This window comes from Aptenodytes patagonicus, chromosome 14 (genome assembly GCF_965638725.1).
Source record: "Aptenodytes patagonicus chromosome 14, bAptPat1.pri.cur, whole genome shotgun sequence".
Lineage (NCBI taxonomy): Eukaryota > Metazoa > Chordata > Aves > Sphenisciformes > Spheniscidae > Aptenodytes > Aptenodytes patagonicus.
Genome location: NC_134962.1, coordinates 11,423,220 through 11,441,486, shown reverse-complemented (window position 1 = coordinate 11,441,486; position 18,267 = coordinate 11,423,220). Strand labels below are relative to the sequence as shown.

General features: G+C 52.0%; 1 protein-coding gene across 2 annotated transcripts; it reads right to left on the bottom strand.

Moving 5' to 3' along the window:
- Positions 1 to 146: 146 nt before the first annotated feature.
- Positions 147 to 17,757, bottom strand: PKIG (cAMP-dependent protein kinase inhibitor gamma). 2 transcript variants are annotated; one of them, XM_076352178.1, is made up of 4 exons: positions 17,586 to 17,757; positions 12,089 to 12,156; positions 2,224 to 2,399; positions 147 to 1,080 (listed from the first exon to the last, which is right to left on the bottom strand). In XM_076352178.1, the coding sequence occupies exons 3-4, from the start codon at positions 2,372 to 2,374 to the stop codon at positions 1,001 to 1,003; spliced, it is 231 nt and encodes a 76-aa protein (XP_076208293.1). In that variant the 5' UTR covers positions 2,375 to 2,399; positions 12,089 to 12,156; positions 17,586 to 17,757; the 3' UTR covers positions 147 to 1,000. The 2 variants fall into 2 exon arrangements, with proteins under 2 accessions (XP_076208293.1, XP_076208294.1); XM_076352179.1 differs by lacking the exons at positions 12,089 to 12,156; positions 17,586 to 17,757 and adding an exon at positions 6,488 to 6,624.
- Between the last annotated feature and the right edge of the window lie 510 nt (positions 17,758 to 18,267).

Sequence of the window (18,267 nt, the reverse complement as noted above, 5' to 3'; positions counted from 1 at the left end):
CACAGACCCAAATGGAAGGGTCTCTCTTGTAACGCAGCTGCTTACCTCCCTATTAGGGGAAGCTGGTGTAACCACCCTGCAGCTCAACCAGCTACAAGGCAAAACAGAGGAAGAAGAAACATCCAGGCAGAAAAAAACACCTTCAGTACTTAAAGGCTGTGTTATTTATTCCAACAGCTTATGTAGTTTTATCAAACCATCTTTAACACAAAACATGTCTCCTAAAAGAGAGAATGGTGTGAGATCCTACCAGAGATCATCTCAGCTAACAGCTTGCAAAGTTAAGCCTGAATTTCAACAGTCAAACCAGCAAATTGTTTCTCCCCTCCCCTTAAGAATATCTTAAAATGCTAGAACCTGAAGAAAAAGATGCCTGTGGCTGGTGCTGCTGGGTCTGTAGGTGGAGCTCATCCACACAGAGCTGTGCTTTGGTCCTTTCCTGATGCTAAGCGGCAGCAGCACAGGTGAGTGGTGCTTGACATGAAGGCAGCGGGACTGGCCGGGTCCCTTCTCCACTGCCCACCCTGATGAGGGGCCGCATGGACAGTCCAGAGGCCAGGTCAGGTCTAAGATGCAGATGAGGGTGAGGCTTAGAAAAACCAATAATCTAAATTTCTAATCTATGGAAACAGAATAAATAATAGTCTAAATTTGCAAAGGAGGAAGGTACCTTGGACAGGAAAGTCTGATGTGTCTATTATTACTGAAATTGTTTTTTCCCCTAGGGGAAAATTGCAGCTAAGGCATCTTGAGAATGGCTCATATCACTACAACCACGGCAGTGTTGCTCTAAATCGTTAGGGATGGGAGCAGAAGTCTTTTGGAGGTGCCAGTCCTTTCACAGCATCTTGTGGCTCTCTAAACAAAAATGGTTGCAGCAGAGGCATTTGACAGACAACTTGCTGTTCCAGGTTGGCTTTTGTCCACAGATTCAATAGCAAATTCTTGTTTAATGTTCACAGCAAGGCCCTCCTCCTGCCCATCCCACCCCTGTACACTGTCATGGGGAGGGGCTGTTTTCTTGCCCCTTTGGTCTTGCTCCAGGGTCGTTCTCAGAAGAAGTGGCATCTCTTTGGCTTTCTGCAGAAGGGAGGATTGGGAAGAAAGCACGGTTACACTCTGCTGAGGACACAAGCGATCAGTAATTGATACAGCTGATTTTATTTAGATTGTCATCTGAAGACCTATCGCTACCCTCCCGTGGCCAGATATTTGGCTTAAGAGTATTGGGTTCTCCCTTCACGTCCCTGGAATACAGTCGCTTCTCAACACATCTGGTCACGCTGGGAGGGAGCCTCGGGGCAGGGATGCGCTCTCCTTGTCTAACCTGTGACTGCAACTTGCAAGTGCTCCAGGAATGTCTGCCCCACAGCCTGGCAGCTACCTGAGTTGCTCTCTGTTAGAAGAGCTCTAATTTGTGCTTATTATGGACAGGTGGATGGTCATGTGCTAGTATGGACATGTTGGCTTAATGGGTTTTAAAGTATTTTTATAGTTACAGATTGTAGGTTGGAGGAGTAAAAGAGAAAGGGCAAAAAATGAGTTTATCCCCTGCAGCGGTGCTGTATGTTTCGTGGCTTATTAGTGAAATCAGACTGGCTGGTTTGCTTGGGCTCTGAACGGCCAATTTATGCTGGTTGTAGCCAGCTGGTCGGCATATATTGAGCAGGGTGGTGCTGCTGCCATGTTTGGGCTACGGGGGAAGATTTGGAGATGGCTGGTGGTGTTTAAAATTATTTCTGTTGTTATTTAAAACACTACGGAACTATTTTAAGGCTGATTTAAAAAAATAAAAATACAACAACCAACAAAGAAAAAGCAAACCACAACCCAACCCACACTTGATTTTTATAAAGCCTAAGATATATCTGATGTGTAATTTGCCCTGGGAAGGCTGTCGGTCAGTCCGTGTCCTGTTTGAGCACCAGTGCCTCTACAAACCAGCCGAGCAAAGGGCCTTGGCTGGAGCATGCAGGGCTCGTGTGCCGGGAACCCCGGGACCATTCCGTTGGCTGCAAGAGCCCCTCGGCCCGGGGAGTCTCCCACTAGCTGAGCACCCTCCAAGCATGAAGGCGCTGACTGCAACGAGGAATGGGATGTTCCTCCTGAGCATCTGTGTGATGCTCCCAGAGACAGCACTGGTTAGCTGCACTGCCATTTTGTGCCTTGCCCTTCCAGCCTGCGTGCCAGGAGCTGGGCTTACTGGTGTCCGCGGCAGCTCACCTGCTCCTTCAACGGCGAGGTCCCCTAGGTCCTCGGTCAGCTTGCGCATGCTGATGGTGGTTGCATCTCGTTGGATGTCGTGGACAGCATTCCTCCGACCAGCCCGATCGCAGGAAATGAAGTCAGTGTACGTGCTGGACTCTACCTCCATTGCATCTCTATATGCCTGCAAAGCGCTGCAGAGAAAACACAGCTGTGAGGTCAAGGATGCTCAGCAAGCCTCGAGTCATGGCTCCCTCCAGGTTAGGTTACTTTGTGGAGTTAAATTACAGCATGAAAAAAATAGTCCCTGTAACTCTGCTCCGGTTCTTCTAACAGGAGCTACTGCAATCTCAGATATCAACCCCGTCACATGGGGCACCGTGCTGGGTGACCCACCGTGTCAGGTCACCCACTGTGCCAGCTGAGGGCAGGTAGGCAGGAGGGATCCGTCCCAGCTGCCTTACCGGCCCTTGTTCTGTCTTCCCATTGCAAAGCAAGGCAGAGAAGGCATTTGCCAATCCTTTTGAGTTTCTGGCTTTCTCCTTTAGGAGCTGCAGTGTCGTTTGCAGCAGAAAAAGCCCTCCTTCCTCCTCAAAATGCCATGGGAGCTTTGAATGGAGGCCAAATTTGGCTCACTGCATGGGGGATGGGGTGCCGATCCAACCTGAATCTGTAATGGGAAACGATCAGGGCCCCAATGGATATCCGCTCGAAAGCTGGGGGAGCAGGGGAGTATTTTATAGGTACAGGGCTTTGGATCAGTACTGGCCTCCACTGGTTGTCGGATGTCACTGAAAAAGCATTGGGCTGGACTGCTTTGAGATAAGCACTTTAACATGTGAAAATCAGCCCTTCTGTGAGATGTTTGGATCCCTTCACTCCAGGCTTGTGTCTGTGCCAAGCACAGAGCACGAAGAAAGGCTCGGGGCGGCCACTTGTCACCCACAAGCGCTGCTGCGAGCCAGCTCTTAGTTCAGCCTGATGAGTCCTTAAGTTGTTGGTTTTTCATTTAAGCTGACGGTTTAACTTGCCAGCATTAGTACAGCACACAGAGTCCAGGGACCTCAGCAGCTTGGGGAACATATCGCAGGCGTCTTGGCTCCTGGGCGCAGAGCTAGCGAGCGCACGCTGCCTCTGCACTGGAAACCTGGTGCTCTTGGTTGCGCCTCCTGTTTAGTCAGTTTGGCACTCAGTCTGTTTTTCTGCGTGGAAATTCGAGATTAATAGTTGTCTTATCTCCAATTTTGCCCACTAAAAAATGCCTTTAGCCCTGCTGATGTTATCAATACCAGAAGGAGGTCCTGATTAGAAACGCTCGTGTGTAATGAAAAAAAAAATTCAGTTTCTTGCCATTCACTTGCTTTTGTGTCTTGGGGTTAATGTCCCACTGAGAAATTTGCTTAGCTCCTGTACAAATCCTGCTTAATATTGACCTTCCTACCAGGGAAATCTGCTGGCAGACCACCAGCCTGGGCAGGAGTCACACTCCTCACTCTGTAATCCCTGATGTTATGGCAGTAGAAAGAAGATGCTGACGAAGATGCAATAGCCGGGATAAAAGAGGTTAAATTCTCCTCTTTCCTGAGCCTGAGAAGGGTGCAGTAACCTCCAACCTTCATAAACCCAGTACGCTTCGGTAGCCCCAGGGCCTCCTCTCTTGGTGCTGATGCCAGCTCAGGGAGCACTGGCAGCGGCTCACCGGTGGGACGTGGGGCTTGGCCCACCCAGACCTCCCAGGAGAACCTGCTTCTCCAAATCCAGCAACTCCTTGCAAACACCTGCCTCCTCCCAGGGCTTGGCATCCATCTAGCCTCTGTTAAATGAGCCCCAGGAAAAGCTGCATCCTTTGCCCCAGGAAGAGATCCCAGCCATTGTTTTTCCTCGTCTTCCCTCCTTCCTTTCCAGGCTTGGCCTTCCCGGGAAGAGGCGCCCGCTCTGGATGCAGCAGGCTGGCTGATCTCAGTGAGCAAAGCACCTTTTCCCCGGGACAGGACGAGCATCCATCATTCCCAGACAAGTCCTCCTCGCAGCTCATCAGAGCCCAGGGGCTGCTGACCTTCTGTAGCCACCGGAGAGATGTCACCTGGACTTGGGAGGCTTCCCGAAGAGCGGTCCACACAAGCCTGGGTCCATCTCCACATCAGTGAGGCCAGTTCAGAGCTGAGATGCTCAGGAGTCCTCCTGCCCTTGCACCAGGGGCTGGACCACCTGGTTCATAGGATGGACTCCACAAACCGGGGAGCAGGAGCTGACCAGCCCCCAGGATGCAGCGTTTTCCCGGTGTCCCCTGATGTAGCTGCCGACGGTAGATGTGCTCAGCTGCGGCAGCGCTGTGCCAAGTGACTAAATGCCCCATCACATGGGAAAAGGATGGGATCTTGATTTAAAATAGGGGAAGGACCCAAGTGTGCCGAAGCAGGTCCTGCTCGGGGCAGGTTTGTGTCCCGGCTCGGCGGCCGGGAGATGGCGCGGGTGGTTTATTTATTTTCCGTGGCTGGGAGGGTTCCTGCCTTTGGCTTTCCACGCAAAGAGCTGGAGAGGGGCGGATTTATGAGCAAAGCTTTCAGCTGTGTGCAGTTCCTTCAGGATTTTCAAGGTGGGCGGTTCCCAAAAGCCTTGCAGGCAGATCCCTCCCCGCTGGCAGAGACGCTCCAGCCTCTACCCCCGGGAAGCTGTCGGACCGAGGAGGTGATGGGAGCAGTCACCTCAATTTTTGGTAGAAACCCCTGATTTTTTCAAAGAGCATTTCCACATTTCAAGGCAGGTGCAAAACAGTTCAGTGGGTTTTTAGTCAGTGGAAACATCTTTTAACATCTGCCAGTGACAAGAAAGGAACCACCTTCCCTCTTGCCCACATAGTTCAACCTGAAACTGTGTCACCGTGGACAGTCATTTAGCGGTGGCAGGGGGATGCGAAGGGGGGGTGCATCACCCGCCGGCTCCCCACCTTCGGTTTTTCATACTCCTGTGGGCTGGCGGGAGGGAGTGATGTGCCAGCTCTTGCCAGGCGTTGCAGGAATAAGCCTGCAGCACACAAATACACTGCGCAAGGGTTTCCAGGGCACTTCAGAGAGATGATTCAACTTGTCCCCAGAGGGTCATTTCCTGCCTCCCTTTCCTCCTTGCTGCTGATGGTAACAGAAAGGGTCCCTGTGCCCTTGGCGCAGCGTGCCAGCCCGCGGAGACGGGGCAGGGGATGCGTGGCACAGTGACAAAGGCCATTGGCAGCGGGCTGGGACCTGCTGCCCCTTGCACGTTCCTCAAAAGCTTTTCTGTGCTGCTTGGAGGGAGGCTGTGTCCCCTCCATCATGGGGACACAGTGCTGCCTGTCCCAGGGCAGCTGGCCACAAGTGAGGAAGCCCCTCGCAAGCTGCGACAGACACCAGACGTGTCCCCAGAGCTGCCTCTGCTCCCGTGCCCTGCTGAAATAACCTGGCTCTGCCAAACCTGCCATTTGGCCTGGATTTATTTTTCCATAGTGTCTTGTGAGGACTAAAAAATCTGGAGCTGTAATAGTCTTGGCTTTGCTGGCGTGGACTCGGCTTCCGGAGCTGGTTTTGCCGTCGGACTGCAGCTGGGCTGCTTGCATTTTCCAGGGAAGCCACCCAGCAACTGATGGAGCAGCTGGCTCTGCTCTGCGGGGGTGCAGCTAAACCAGCCCTACACACACTGGGGCTGAATTTTACCCATTTAGAAGGTGGATGCTAAGAAGTTAAAGGGTTAAACGTTTCTTCTGCCTTTTGGTAGAAGAAACCGGGGCATTTCTTTTGGGTCAGCTCAATGCCCCTCTTGGTCCCACTGACAAACCAGCAGTTAATTCCCATTTCCCCCTCTTGTCTGCTTCTCCACAGCACAGATCCCAGGGACTACAAGCAAACAGTTACTGCAAATAATGTGAGAGTGGCAGATAAATGACCCAGAAACCTCACCGTCAGGTTAAACTCAGCACAGGGCCACACGCCTGCAGGGCAAACAGAAGCCCTGCGACGTGAGCCAGCGGCCGGGGTCTAACTCCGAGGGATCAGATGGATGTTACAGTCACACCCAGCCTTAGACTCCGGTTTCAAGGAAACCCTTCACACGATATTGCATCTGTGCCTTGTCTAGGTTAAACTGTAAGCTTTTTATGGCTAGGAAGGGCTATTTTTGGACTCTGCACTGATGCTGGCTATCAGTAGGCTGTGCTGAATTCAGCCTGCTTCCCCTCCGCTGCCTGCTTTGCTCTTTTTTGCTCTGCCTCTCTTACCTCTTGTTTTCCTCAGTATTTTCCTCTCCACCTAACCCGCCTTTGCAGTGAGCGCAAAGGGCCTCTAGGTCAGAGAAAGTCCTGTTCCTCTCTGCATGGCATCCGCGACACTTTCTGGTGTAAGGTGGCTTAGCCCCCTGCTTAGACATCCTTGCCCCTTAGGGTAGCCCGCACAGCGCATGTGGGCTGCTGTAAGGAAGGAGGTTCAAAGGTTAAACACAGCAATGGATTTCCCTGCTTAACTAAGCCTAAATCATCCCCTGCTTTCCTTTAGAGACCTCCCTGTTCCTCTGGGGCAAGCAGGAGCAGTTGCTCAGCCTGCCGTGCTGTCCCCTGGGACACCCAAGGAGGGGAGCCCGGCACCTCGGCCACCTCTGCGGCCACAGCAGGCAGCCCCCGAGGGCAGGGACTGGGACGCTGAGGTCCCCGGGGGCAGGAGCCCCAGCAGACTCACGTCCCGGGCTGCTGCTGCCCAGCTGTGGCCCCGTGCCAGCCCGTTGCCAGCGGCAGTTGGGACCAACAGCTGCGGGTTCTGGTTGGAGACGGCTCCCTGGTCCCACAGCCCGGCCGGGGACATGCTCTCCCACCTGCTTGGTGTCACACCAGAGGATCTAACGATCTCTTTTGGCCCCCAAACTTCTGGAGTCATAAAGCCACGAAACCAAGCTAAATCTTGCTGCGTTTCCGGGGTGAAATTTCAAAGTTCTGCCGGGGAACCAGGATGCAACCCCTTCTTCTGCTCATGCAACCCCTTCTTCTGCTCATACATTGCATCCCTTCATTGCCAGCCTGCTGGGACCAGGGCATGAAGTTTGGATGGTCGTCTGAGCTCTCCACGTTGTGCAGTGCCCCTTGCCCTTTCATTCCAGGGTACAGTGACTATTATTAGACCTCTCCTGCTGGGGCCGGATCCATAACAACAGCAAAACATACTCAAGAGCCCTGCTGGGCTTTTAAAATATTTACAGTGTAAGATGGTTTACAGCAGAGGGGGGCCTGGTAGAGCACAGAGACGGGAGCACCGGGATTTCTGTGCTCCCTGTGGGTCTGCTGTGAGGTTTCCTGCTGGGAGAGTCGCATCCAGCGATGAGGGAAAAAATCCCGTAGGGCTGAAGCCAGCACTTGAGGTCAGGGGGTTTCCACCAACTGTCTGACAACTTCCAGCTGGAATTTCAGCAAATTTTCCACTGACTCTTGTCTGGGAACATACATGAGGGGTTGCACATCAAAGAAGGAGGGCTCTGTAACAGTGTTATCAGGGTTAGAGAGTATTTTTAGACCTGTGCTTGTGCCTTGAAGGCCTCGCTGTGGCTCATGACCCCCGTGTGCTAGAGCTTAGATCCGCGGCCAGAAGCCGAACAGAAGCTGCAGATGTCCTGTTGGGAGTCCGGTCTGGTAACGGCAACATACACAACAAGCGTTGGTAAGGCTGGTGACAGGGTCTGTGCCAGGCGTAGAGCTCCCCTGCTTTCCTGCTGGGTCTGTGTTCTCCAAAGTGTGGTGGTGGTGGGTCTTATTGGCCAGAACTGATGTGCTCCGAACTGCTGAGCCCCAAGTTTCCCGGCTGGGTGAGAAAACAGGCAGCAGCCTGATCTCCTACCAGGGCACGTGTGTCCATCTCATGTGCTGAGCAGCTTCTTTCCATGTGAGAATAGCATGGAAAAGCCTCACCACACTTTGGCGGTGAAGAGCTGTCAAGGTTAGGCATGGCACATTGGTATTTTTGGAAGGCTTTTGCTGTGGGATTCCTTGTAATAACTCTGCACCCTCTGGCTCTTACGCTAAATACAATGAATTCAGCCAGTGTAGACATCACAGCTTCTCCAGCCACTGCAGTGGTTTTGCAGGAACAGAGCTTTTAGGGTTCTCTAGAACTTAGTGGAAAATTATAATTCATATAGGAGGAGAGCAGATACAGCAGGGGGACTGAGGCTCGGTGCTCATAAACAGATCCCTTCTTTTACTTTGCCCTCGCTTTACAGTACAGATCATTTAATGCCTGTAGAACTGGTAACTAATTCCTTAACCTCAGATTTAAGATTAGGCTTAGACTGACTCCTCTACAACGTCACAAGCCTTGCGTTTAGCTCTACCAAGCTCCCCAAACTCCCGCCCCTCCCTCCTGGCTTTCAGTAGGTCCCCAGGGACCCCCACCGCAGTGTCTCTGCTGTCCCAAGGCACCTCCTGCTGCCCCACACCGTCCCAGCCACTGCCCAGCTCCCAGCTGACGTAAGAGATGCTCCAGACGGATTTCAAAATCACGGCCGACCCTTGGCGTCAGCATAGGGTGAGTCTTTATGTGAGCTGCTGCGGTCCCCAGGGGAGAGGGGAAGGCTTGGGGAGGAGTGGGGGAGGCGGGAGGGGATTGCTCAGCCCCGCCAGCATCTCATTAGCATCAGGACGTGTGGGTGATGGCAAGAGGGAACCACCCATCCATCCGTCCGTCCATCTGTCAGGAGGGCAGCCCGGTGCCCAGCTCTGACCACGTGGTGCTGCCAGCCTGCATCCCTGTGCAAGGAGCGGGTGGCACCCCTCCGCCAGTCCCCGTGGGGCATGGGTGCGGAGCATCTGCTCCAAAAATCCTCTGCCACGGGAGGAATCACAGTTTGCCTTGGCAACCGGGGTTTGATGGAGCTCTCTGCTCCTCCCTCCCCTCAGCACCGAGCCTTGACTGCAGGTTAAGCCTCTTTTGCAGCTTCTCACTAAGTTGATTAATGGAAATAATTGGTCTCTTTGTGCATCTAGAAACAGTTACCGTGACAGCAGTTGTATTTTTGTTTTGTTCCCAGGTCAAGTTTGTTTTTCACATCCCACAGCTTCGAGGTGTTAATAAATCAGGGCACTCTGGTTCCCCCCCCGGCCTCCGAAAGACACACATCCCTCCGAGGGATGGGGTGGCAGAGCTGGATGAGGCACACTTGGCTCTGCCAGCCCTGGGACATGGTAGGCTGGCACCTTTCTCCCCCCCATTTTTCACCCCCTCAAGCCAAGCTCGCAGCGGGTGGACACGACACTCTGACTTCTGCCCAGCGAAGAGCAGCGAGCCAAAGCCCTCATGTTCACCCAGAACAGCCATGAGCACCCGTCGCCTTGTGAGCTAGCACCCATGGGTCTCTCTGTCCCCTGCAGAGACCCTTTCAAAGCTGTAAGGAGTATGAGGGTACAAGTCCCTTCTCCATTATTTTTATTTTCTCCCAACTTCTTATTTAGTTGCCTTTATATGTCAACATATTTTTACATGAACAAAACCACTGACTGTGTGGAAGATCTGTTAATGCCTGAACTTGCAAAGCAGACGAACCACAGACCAGTCGCTTTAAACCCTTCAGCTGCAAAAGCCCCACAGTTGCTGTTGCAGGCATGTTCCAGGAAGACTCATGTATTGTCCCTGCTTGTGACGTGCGGACACCCCATCACGCCTGCGCCATGGGGTGGACTCCTTTGCAATGGGGATCCCCTTCAGACTTGTGTTCCCTCTTTCCCCAAATCATTCAGGGAGAAAAGTCCCTGCTGGATTTCACCTCAAAGGCCGGAAACTCCCCAGTGGTCCCACGGGTCTGATCACACCAAGGCACTGACCTCTGAGTGAACATCACCGACTCAAACCCCACTTGAATTCCTGGCCCAGGGATGCTCACCCCCAGCACAACCTCCCCAGCACCTTGCAGGCTTCCCTGGGCAAGGAGAAGTCAAATAAGTGCAGAGGAGATGCAGCGGGGGCTGTTTCCCAGCACAGCTGCCCTTGTCAGGTATAAAAGGAAGGTGAAGCCACAGCAGGTCTTGATGGGATAGCTCTGGGTGGAGGAGGACCTTTCTACACAGGGCAGAGGTAAGCAAGGATGGGTCTTTGTTTTTATGCCTAGCAGGAAAAAGGGGTATTTTGACCAGCTTTTCTTTGTGATCTGAGGAGTTGAGCTCTGCTGCTGTGTGAAAGCAGTGCTTGCGTGGCTGGGAAGGAGAGCTTAGCCTGGAAAAGGTGTTGTGCAGGCTCTAACTATGAAGTTTTGGCTGCCGTTAGTTGAGGAGGCTCTGCTTAGCACAGGGTGCCTGAAGCTGAGAGCCACCTGCCTTGGCTTTTCCTCATTCAGGCTTGCACAATCCCATAGGAACTCACATCCAGCATCCAAAAGTTGGTGTGTAAGGGGCTGCGCGAGAAGCTGTGAAACCCCCTGAGGTGCAAGAGCCCTGGCAGCTCCCAGCGGTGCCTAAAAATAGCCAGGGCAACTCTTAAGAGTGTCACTGTGGAATGAGGCTGATTAGCAAAGCCAGGCTTAGCTCTGCTCCCTGCACAGAAGAAAGGCACCAGCAGGGCTCCCAGCCCAGGGCAGGGGCAGTGCTTGCCTGGGAAGATGGGGGAGGGGAAAGATCTGTCTTTGGGAGCTGTGAGAAGGATTAGGTAGCTGGAACGGTGCTATTGGTGCTTTACACACAATAGAAATGGAAAACGTAGGAGTTATAAATAGGCTGGCAGTGAGAGGTGGCTGAGCTAAGCCCTTTCGGGTGGCCCCGTGCTTCTGTTACCCACTGAAATGAGCACTTTGGCTGTGCTACCCTGTTGGGACCCCTACCTGGGCAGAGAAAGCTCTGCTGGCCTGCACACCCCCTTCTCTGAGTATTTCTGTGATGGATGGAGAATTTTTGTACATGTGTCAGGTGATAGCAGCTTCTGATGCTTTCTGCAGGCAGGGTAAATCTGTCTGCATAAGTCACCAGGGATATGACATCTAGACACGAGTTGAAGTGGCGCTCGAGACATGCCTGTAGCATTACACTGGGGATGCTCAGTGATCACTGCAAGTTATAGCCTCAAAAAAGGAAAAGCTACTAATGAAATGAATTGCCAACTATTTTATGGTCCACTGAAATGCAGCCTGGGTGTAGAAGGACACAGGGTGTCTCTAGCATACATGGAAAAGATGCTGGATACAAGAGACAAACTGCTCCGAGAGACCTGCAGGAGGAATGTCTACATGCACCAGAGTCCTGAGATCCTGTATTGTCGGATCTGCAAACAATACGGCGGTGGCAGCTCTGTGTAAGGGAAAGCTCAGTGCAGGAACAAGAGAAAGCAGCAAGGTGACCTGAGGACTGAGGAGATGCTCTGAGTGCAGGAGCCATGGGAGTGAAACCACAGAAAGGACTGTCTGAGCTGGCGGAGCTGCCATTTACACAGGCGCCACAAAAGGTTAAGCTTTGGGGGTTCCCTGGAGCTTGCTGGGCTGACTCTACGTGCAGAGCAAAACTCACTTACGTGGTTATTTACGGGCAAACAATATTCCCGTGCAAAGCGTGCGGGCAGCCTGTGAGTGGGATTTGCACACAGCGTCCCCATCGCTGGCAGGGGAGAGGCTGTGCGGCATGGCTTGCACTAGGGGCTGCCCTTAGAGTCAGCGTTGGAACATGGCTTGGTACAAGTACATGGCTGTGAAGTATGGAAAATACAGCAGGAAAGTCATTACAGCAGAATTGTTGATTTTTTTTTTTCTTTTTCCTCTTAGCAGCTTTCTAGCATCTAGTGATTCAGAATACAGAGGGAGGACAAATGACTCTATAAAATAGGAAGGAAAAAAACATTCCTGTTTATGTAATATCTCCCTGTGAATAAAAATTGTATCAGTTCATAGTGTGAATCCCTACCTGATTTAGTTGACTTTCCTTCTGGACATGACTTCAAATAAGCTTCATACGCAGCAGGGCAGCAGCTTCTGGGGAAGGAAAAGAAAATAAATGTAAGAAAACATTACCTGTGCTTTTGTTGGGGAGCATAAAGCTCAGCTGCTTTTTCCACCGTCTGCAACTAGGACAGCGGAGGTGACACGAGGTGTGGCAGGGCACTGCCCAGCAGGCTCAGCTGGAGCCTGGCGTGGCGAGCACGGAGACACCAAGTGAAGGGCTACAGGATGGTGGTGTTCGTATGGCACCTTCTCAGGAGGGTTTGTGCTAATAGATGTTTGGCCTGTTGTGTCTAAGAGCAAGGAAAGTCCAGCCAGGGGCCTGGCTTCACAGAGAAGTTCTCTTTGGTTTTGCTTCTCCTTTTGTTAACTTCATGTGGGTGTGCTGGGGAAAACCAAAGCAACTCACGGCTTCTGACCTGCACCACGGGGGGACTCGGCAGCTGCCTCGACAGTATAAATGAATATTGGTTTGCAGCTCCACTGCCCTTTAAAGAAGTGAAACTTCCATATCAGCTTCTCTGAGGCAAGTGGGGAAGTTTGATCTGGTACTTTTAGTCGCCTTGCTTGGTCTGTCTTCTGCTCCTTGGGTCTCTTTGCTGTTTGTGCACAGCTGTGCCTTCTCCCGCTGTCCCCGAGCCCCACTCAAAGACATTTCCTCTGTGGCCTTAACATCTGTGGGTGCGTTGCAATCTCCTGACCTGCAGAGCCCAGCCAACAAGAGAGTTGCTTATTTTAGCAGCTGTTGTTTCAGCTTTCAGACTTTTTGGAACATCATGGACTGTTTTTTTTCACTTTGTCCCAGGGACAAATATTAGAACAGAAAGCAAGAGATGAACCATTTAACCATATAAGCAGTAGCTCATCCAGCAATTCATCTGTCTGGCCCATCTGGGTGGAGTACCGCTCTGACTGGAACTATTCCCCATCATTTTCCAAGCTGGGACAGATCTACAGCCTTTCTCTCTATTTTTTTTGACCCACTTTTAAAACTCCCTAGTTGTTGGAGCCGACTACTCGCTGGCTCTGGCCCTGCTTCAAGGACAGGGCACTTGCTGCTTCTGTGTGTCAGTTTGCCCATCTGTTAAATGGAGCTATTAATACTCACTCCCCTCGCTAGATGCTTCAAATATTTGTAAAGCGCCTTCAGATCTGCAGATGACAGGCTTACAGAAGTGGAAAATACTAATTATGATCACGACAGTAGCCAAACAAAGACACAGGGATTTAACAATACACTTTTGTTAGTGTTTACCCCATTTACAGTGAAGTGCTTACTGGAAACACTGGACCGGAAAAGAAACAGTATTCCCACAACTCTGGGAATACGCATCGCCCTTTTGGGGCACCAAGGAGGCAAACAAAAGCAGGAAGGAAGAAAGCCAGCTTTGGAAATCCACGAGTCTTTACTTTCCTCCTTTGCTTTCCCGCCTCGCTCTCGCTCGTGTGTTACGCAGCCCAAACAGTTAAACCTCCAGCACTTCAGATGTGTTGCAAAATATCTCAAAATATGTGGCCCTCTGCCAAGAGAGGCTTGGAGCAATGATACTCTGAACTAGGTTATCACTGAGCAGCCCTCTTCTTGATGGGACGTTGGGGGGAAACCCCCATTTTCTCTCAAAAAAAGCTGATTTTGGAGACAGAAGTTCTTTAGCAACTGGTATTGGCTTTCCAACCCTGCAGCCCTGGCTCTGGCTAGATGTTTCTCCCCACAGCCCTTGCTTGGGGATGTGGAGTCTGCAAATCTGAAGCTGAGCCCCTTGCTCCATCCCCAAAGGCTTATCCCGTCCCGCTGCTCCCGGGGCGATGGGCAGAGCTCTGAACGCCCCTCTGTGCAAAGGCCGGGCAATATCCCACACTGGGAGTCTGGGGATTTAAGGGTGGTGAGGTGGATCAGTCCATGCAGTGTGACTAAGGACGGGCTAAAGTAACTTGTTAAAGAACACTTTACAATTCCTAATCTAGTCCTATAACCCATCAAGGTACCACAGATTATTTTGGGACCCCTGTGGAAACGTTCATTGGATAGCTAAACATCCATACCCATCCGGAATGAATTACAAGGGCACCAGCATGATGCACATGTTTGGGGTCCAGGTACCCTCCATGTTTACCAGCTGTTACCCAACAGGAACAAGCACACAAAACAAACTCGGTGCTCTCAGCATTGCTTCGAAATGAATTTATGTTCCAAAAAAACCCAGAATGCTGTTTGGCAGAATTCAGCATTATTCTACACAACAGCTGTTCTGGTGCTGCTTTTGATCCAGAGAGGAAATCCTTTCTGGTTTCAAGCAAGGTGACGGCAGCAGAGAGAAGGTCGTTCTCGTGTCTCTTGACTCGTGGGTAAACAACAGGCTGTATGCATCGCTGATCAGAGCGGGAGCCCGGTCCTCCCAGAGCAGACTGAGAGACATTCTCATTTAGGGCCCTGTCCCCCGCAGCAGCTGGCATCCTTGGCCTCAGAGGTACAAGAAAACTTGTAATTGTAGTAGAATGTTTTTCATCAGTTACTAATTACCTTGAACCAGGAGGTTTTCTAATCCTTAAAATGCAATATCCTCTTAATCATACCCAGGGTTATTTTGTTACTGAGATAACTACCTGGTATCTATTAAAATGCCTCCTGAGCTCTTTGTCAGTGATATCTCGTGGCAAAGAGCACCACAGATTAATTACACTTTGTGGAAACAGTAATTCCAGTGAAGTTGATGACATGCCGGTGGGGATATGTTTGGCTTATTACATCATTGCAAATATCAACAAAAGTTGGTATTTCAGCCCTCGCCGGGGAGTTCCCGAGGCAGTAGCTTGCAACCAGCAACGTGCCTGCATGAAAGCTGGTGTGGAGGAGCTGTGCAAAGAGCACCGAGCCTCTCCGGGGCTGTGCTGGGAAGGCAGCGTTTGGGAACTCGCCCTGCAAACCAGGAACGGGTTGTAAAGTACATATCCCCGTAGGCTTGAAGGGAGTGAGAGTTTTGAAACAGGGGGATAGGTGGTTCATAGTCCAGCTGCTGTTCTTCCTGCTCGCGCTACAGGTGCCAGCTGAGTCCTGGAGCGATGTCTCGACCTCTCCAACTGCCATCGTGAGGAGCTGGGGACAAAGTCCATGCAACGGCTGAACCTTCCCTTCTCACTGGCTGGTGCTGGCAAGCCTTGGGAGCAGCTCCCTTTATGACTTGGCTTTTTCTAGTCATGGGCTAGACAACTAGGAGCATGGGTTTTTTCCCCTCTCATCCTCTCTAAAATGGGTACTGTGATGGAAAATTTGTTTTCTGGATCAGTCCATATATACAGCTTTGGTGACGCTAAGGAAACCCTTAGCAGTGTGGAGAAACAATTGGATCCAGGCTTTGAATGTGAAAATGGGAGAGACCAGAACAGCGTGGCACAGAAAGGCAAACAAAAAGCTGGGTCGAAGCTTCTGCTGTTCCTTACGGACTTGCAGATTCATCCCTGATTCTGCCAGACCTGTATGAATCCAGGAAAATCAGCTGCTTTGTGTGTAGCCCATGTAAAGTAGGAATAATGCTGGTGTTTGGTGGCCCAGACAGGCTGGAGGGATTAATGCACAGCAGAATGCTGCAGGAACCGGCTCTGAAATGTGGGAGATCAGGAAATGTTAGTAACTTGGAAAACATTTTCCATAGTTATTTTGGGGGGCAGGGTTGTATGCCTGTGGGTATTCCTCTGAGTGGGCTCAAAAGTAGATTTACTTTCCTTTGGAATAGAAGGATAAAGGAAAAAAGCAACACTCCGCATTCTAGCTCACCGTGTGCCTGTACACCTCCTCAGAACTGGCCACTGAGTACAGAAATACCGGGTGGCTGGGAGATGCATGGCTATGAGCATTCTTGGGTTTTCATCTCTTCATGACCAAGCTGCCTACACTGAGAGCCTATGTACTCTGTTTAACGGTCTCCAGTTCTTTGAGGCATCTGAGTCCGCACTCTCTGGAAAGCATCCCTGAAAATGGTGGCATGGGGAACTCGTGCATCCATGTGGAACTCTGAAGGACTCAATGCCCTCTTCTGTGTTTGAGGTACAGCACTGGTGCATCCATGTTTGTAAATGGCCATTTAACCTACATATGCACTATAAATGAATCCAGCCATTGAGGATCTCTTCATGCATCCTTCTTTCCCAAACACCATCCCTCACGAGAGCAGAAATGTGACAATTTCTCAGTCGGGTGGCCACGCATCAGCACGGTGGCCCTTTCCAGCCAAGAGTCTCGGAAGCCAAGGTGTGCCCCACAGCTACCCAAGCCAGGCACGCCGACCTCGCTGCGAGCAAACAGCCCAGAGCCTGAGGGGCTGCGACCACCTGAGGGTCTCTGCCAGCCGGTCAAGCCATCCCCACTCCACAAGTCTCCTCTCACCCTTGCACTGCTGCAGCGTCCCCGCTGCAGCTGCCTCTTGCTCGTTTGACCCCAGCGTGTCGTCCTCCTAGTTTGAGTCACCAGCCCAGGCACCCAGGGCATTGCTTCTGGGTTCACAGCTATACTTGTCTCTTGGTCTGTGGACCTATTTACCCCTTCCAAGCAAAGGGAAATGTTTCCCAAACACCCCTTTGGGGCCAAGGCATTACATGCATGTGAAAGCTCACCACCGCGGCTCGCTACCAGCTGCTTAGGGGAATCCAGAGAGAGGAGAGAAAGGCACACAGCTCCGAGGTGGAGGAATTTGCAAAGCCTCCTGAGAATACCACCACACAGCAGTTCTTTTTTTATCCCAAGTCTTTGCCTTTTAAAACATTTGCTTGGAAAGCTGGATGCCAGGGAGTCTCCGAGCCCGCTTCCGCCACCACGCTCTGCAAAGCTCTCGCTCGTGCCTGCAGTTTGAAGGGGAGCCCTGGGCAGCCCTGCAGCTCCCGACAGCCCTAAGGATGGATTCACACCATGGCCCCACACAGACGGCACGCCGGGCGCCTGTCCCGCAGGCTGGCATCCATTCCTGTGCGAGCACAGAGACACCCCGATGCTGTAAGGGATTCCCTCCAGTGAGTCGCTCAGAATAAATGGACACATGTCAGAAATGAGGCCAGAAATCCCCATGGGGGTCACTGATCCACGGTCCTTTGTGATTTCTAACTGCCTTGCTCTCCTTGCTACCCCTTCGCAGCAAGTATTGAACTGCATTATTTTCCAAATGAAACAGCAGCCACCTCCCTGCCATCAGCCTACAAACAGCTTCTCCCAACAGCAGAGAAACAGGGATGCAGCTTAGTTTTTCAGCCCACGGTCTGTGGGCAGTAAAAATCTCACTGTTCACAGTCGGTTAGGTAAAAGTTAACTGTATCTCTAAACAAATCACCTCTTCGTAGCGCGGCTCTGGCTCCCATGCCGGGGGCAGCAGGAGAGCATCCCCTCGCTGCGCTGCCAGGCAGGTCTCCTGGCCACTGACCATCCCAGCCCGTTGTTCGCCCCACACGCCCACAGCAGCGTGCACAACCCCACTTACGGCCACCCCGGCTCCCGCTGCTTCTCGAATCCCAAGTTCCGTGGTCCCGCCGCCGAGGAAGAAATCGAGGCTGGATTACACCCTCCTGGCGTCTCTGCCCACTGTGGCGAGCGGCCAAGCCAGCTGGGGGAGTCGCAGCCAGTTTCAGACTTGCAGTTTCCTTGTACAGTGAGCTGCTAAATGAAGTTGCACTTCTGGGGCCGAGGGGCGTGTTCTCCTCCCCTCCCGAGTCAGTCCCTGCCTGCTGTAATCCAATGCTCATCCCGATGATGTCAAGCAGCTACCGCTCAGCTCTTACCTTACAGTCTGCAGGAGGGAGCCGTTTCCTTTTCGCAGCGATCTTTGTTTAGCTTTGCCTTGTAACCCCATCTCCCAGCAGCTGCATGTGCCCAAACATCCTTCCTTCGATGCTCGGCGCTGTGGCTTTTGCTGCAGGGCGCTCCCTCCTGCCCGCCGCTCCCCCAGGTTTCTCTGGCGCATCGCTCGGATGCACGTCCCAGCCGCATCCCGCCGTTCATCCTCTCCATCAGGGCCTGGCCAAAGGCACCATCACACCCCGTGCAGCCTGAGCTATTTTACCAGGTGTAGCGCCGGGGAAGTGCCTCCCAGGAAAAAAATAGCTTCGTGGTTTTTTTAGAGTGCCTTTTGCTCCGCAGACTCCCACGGGGTAAAATCCAAGCAT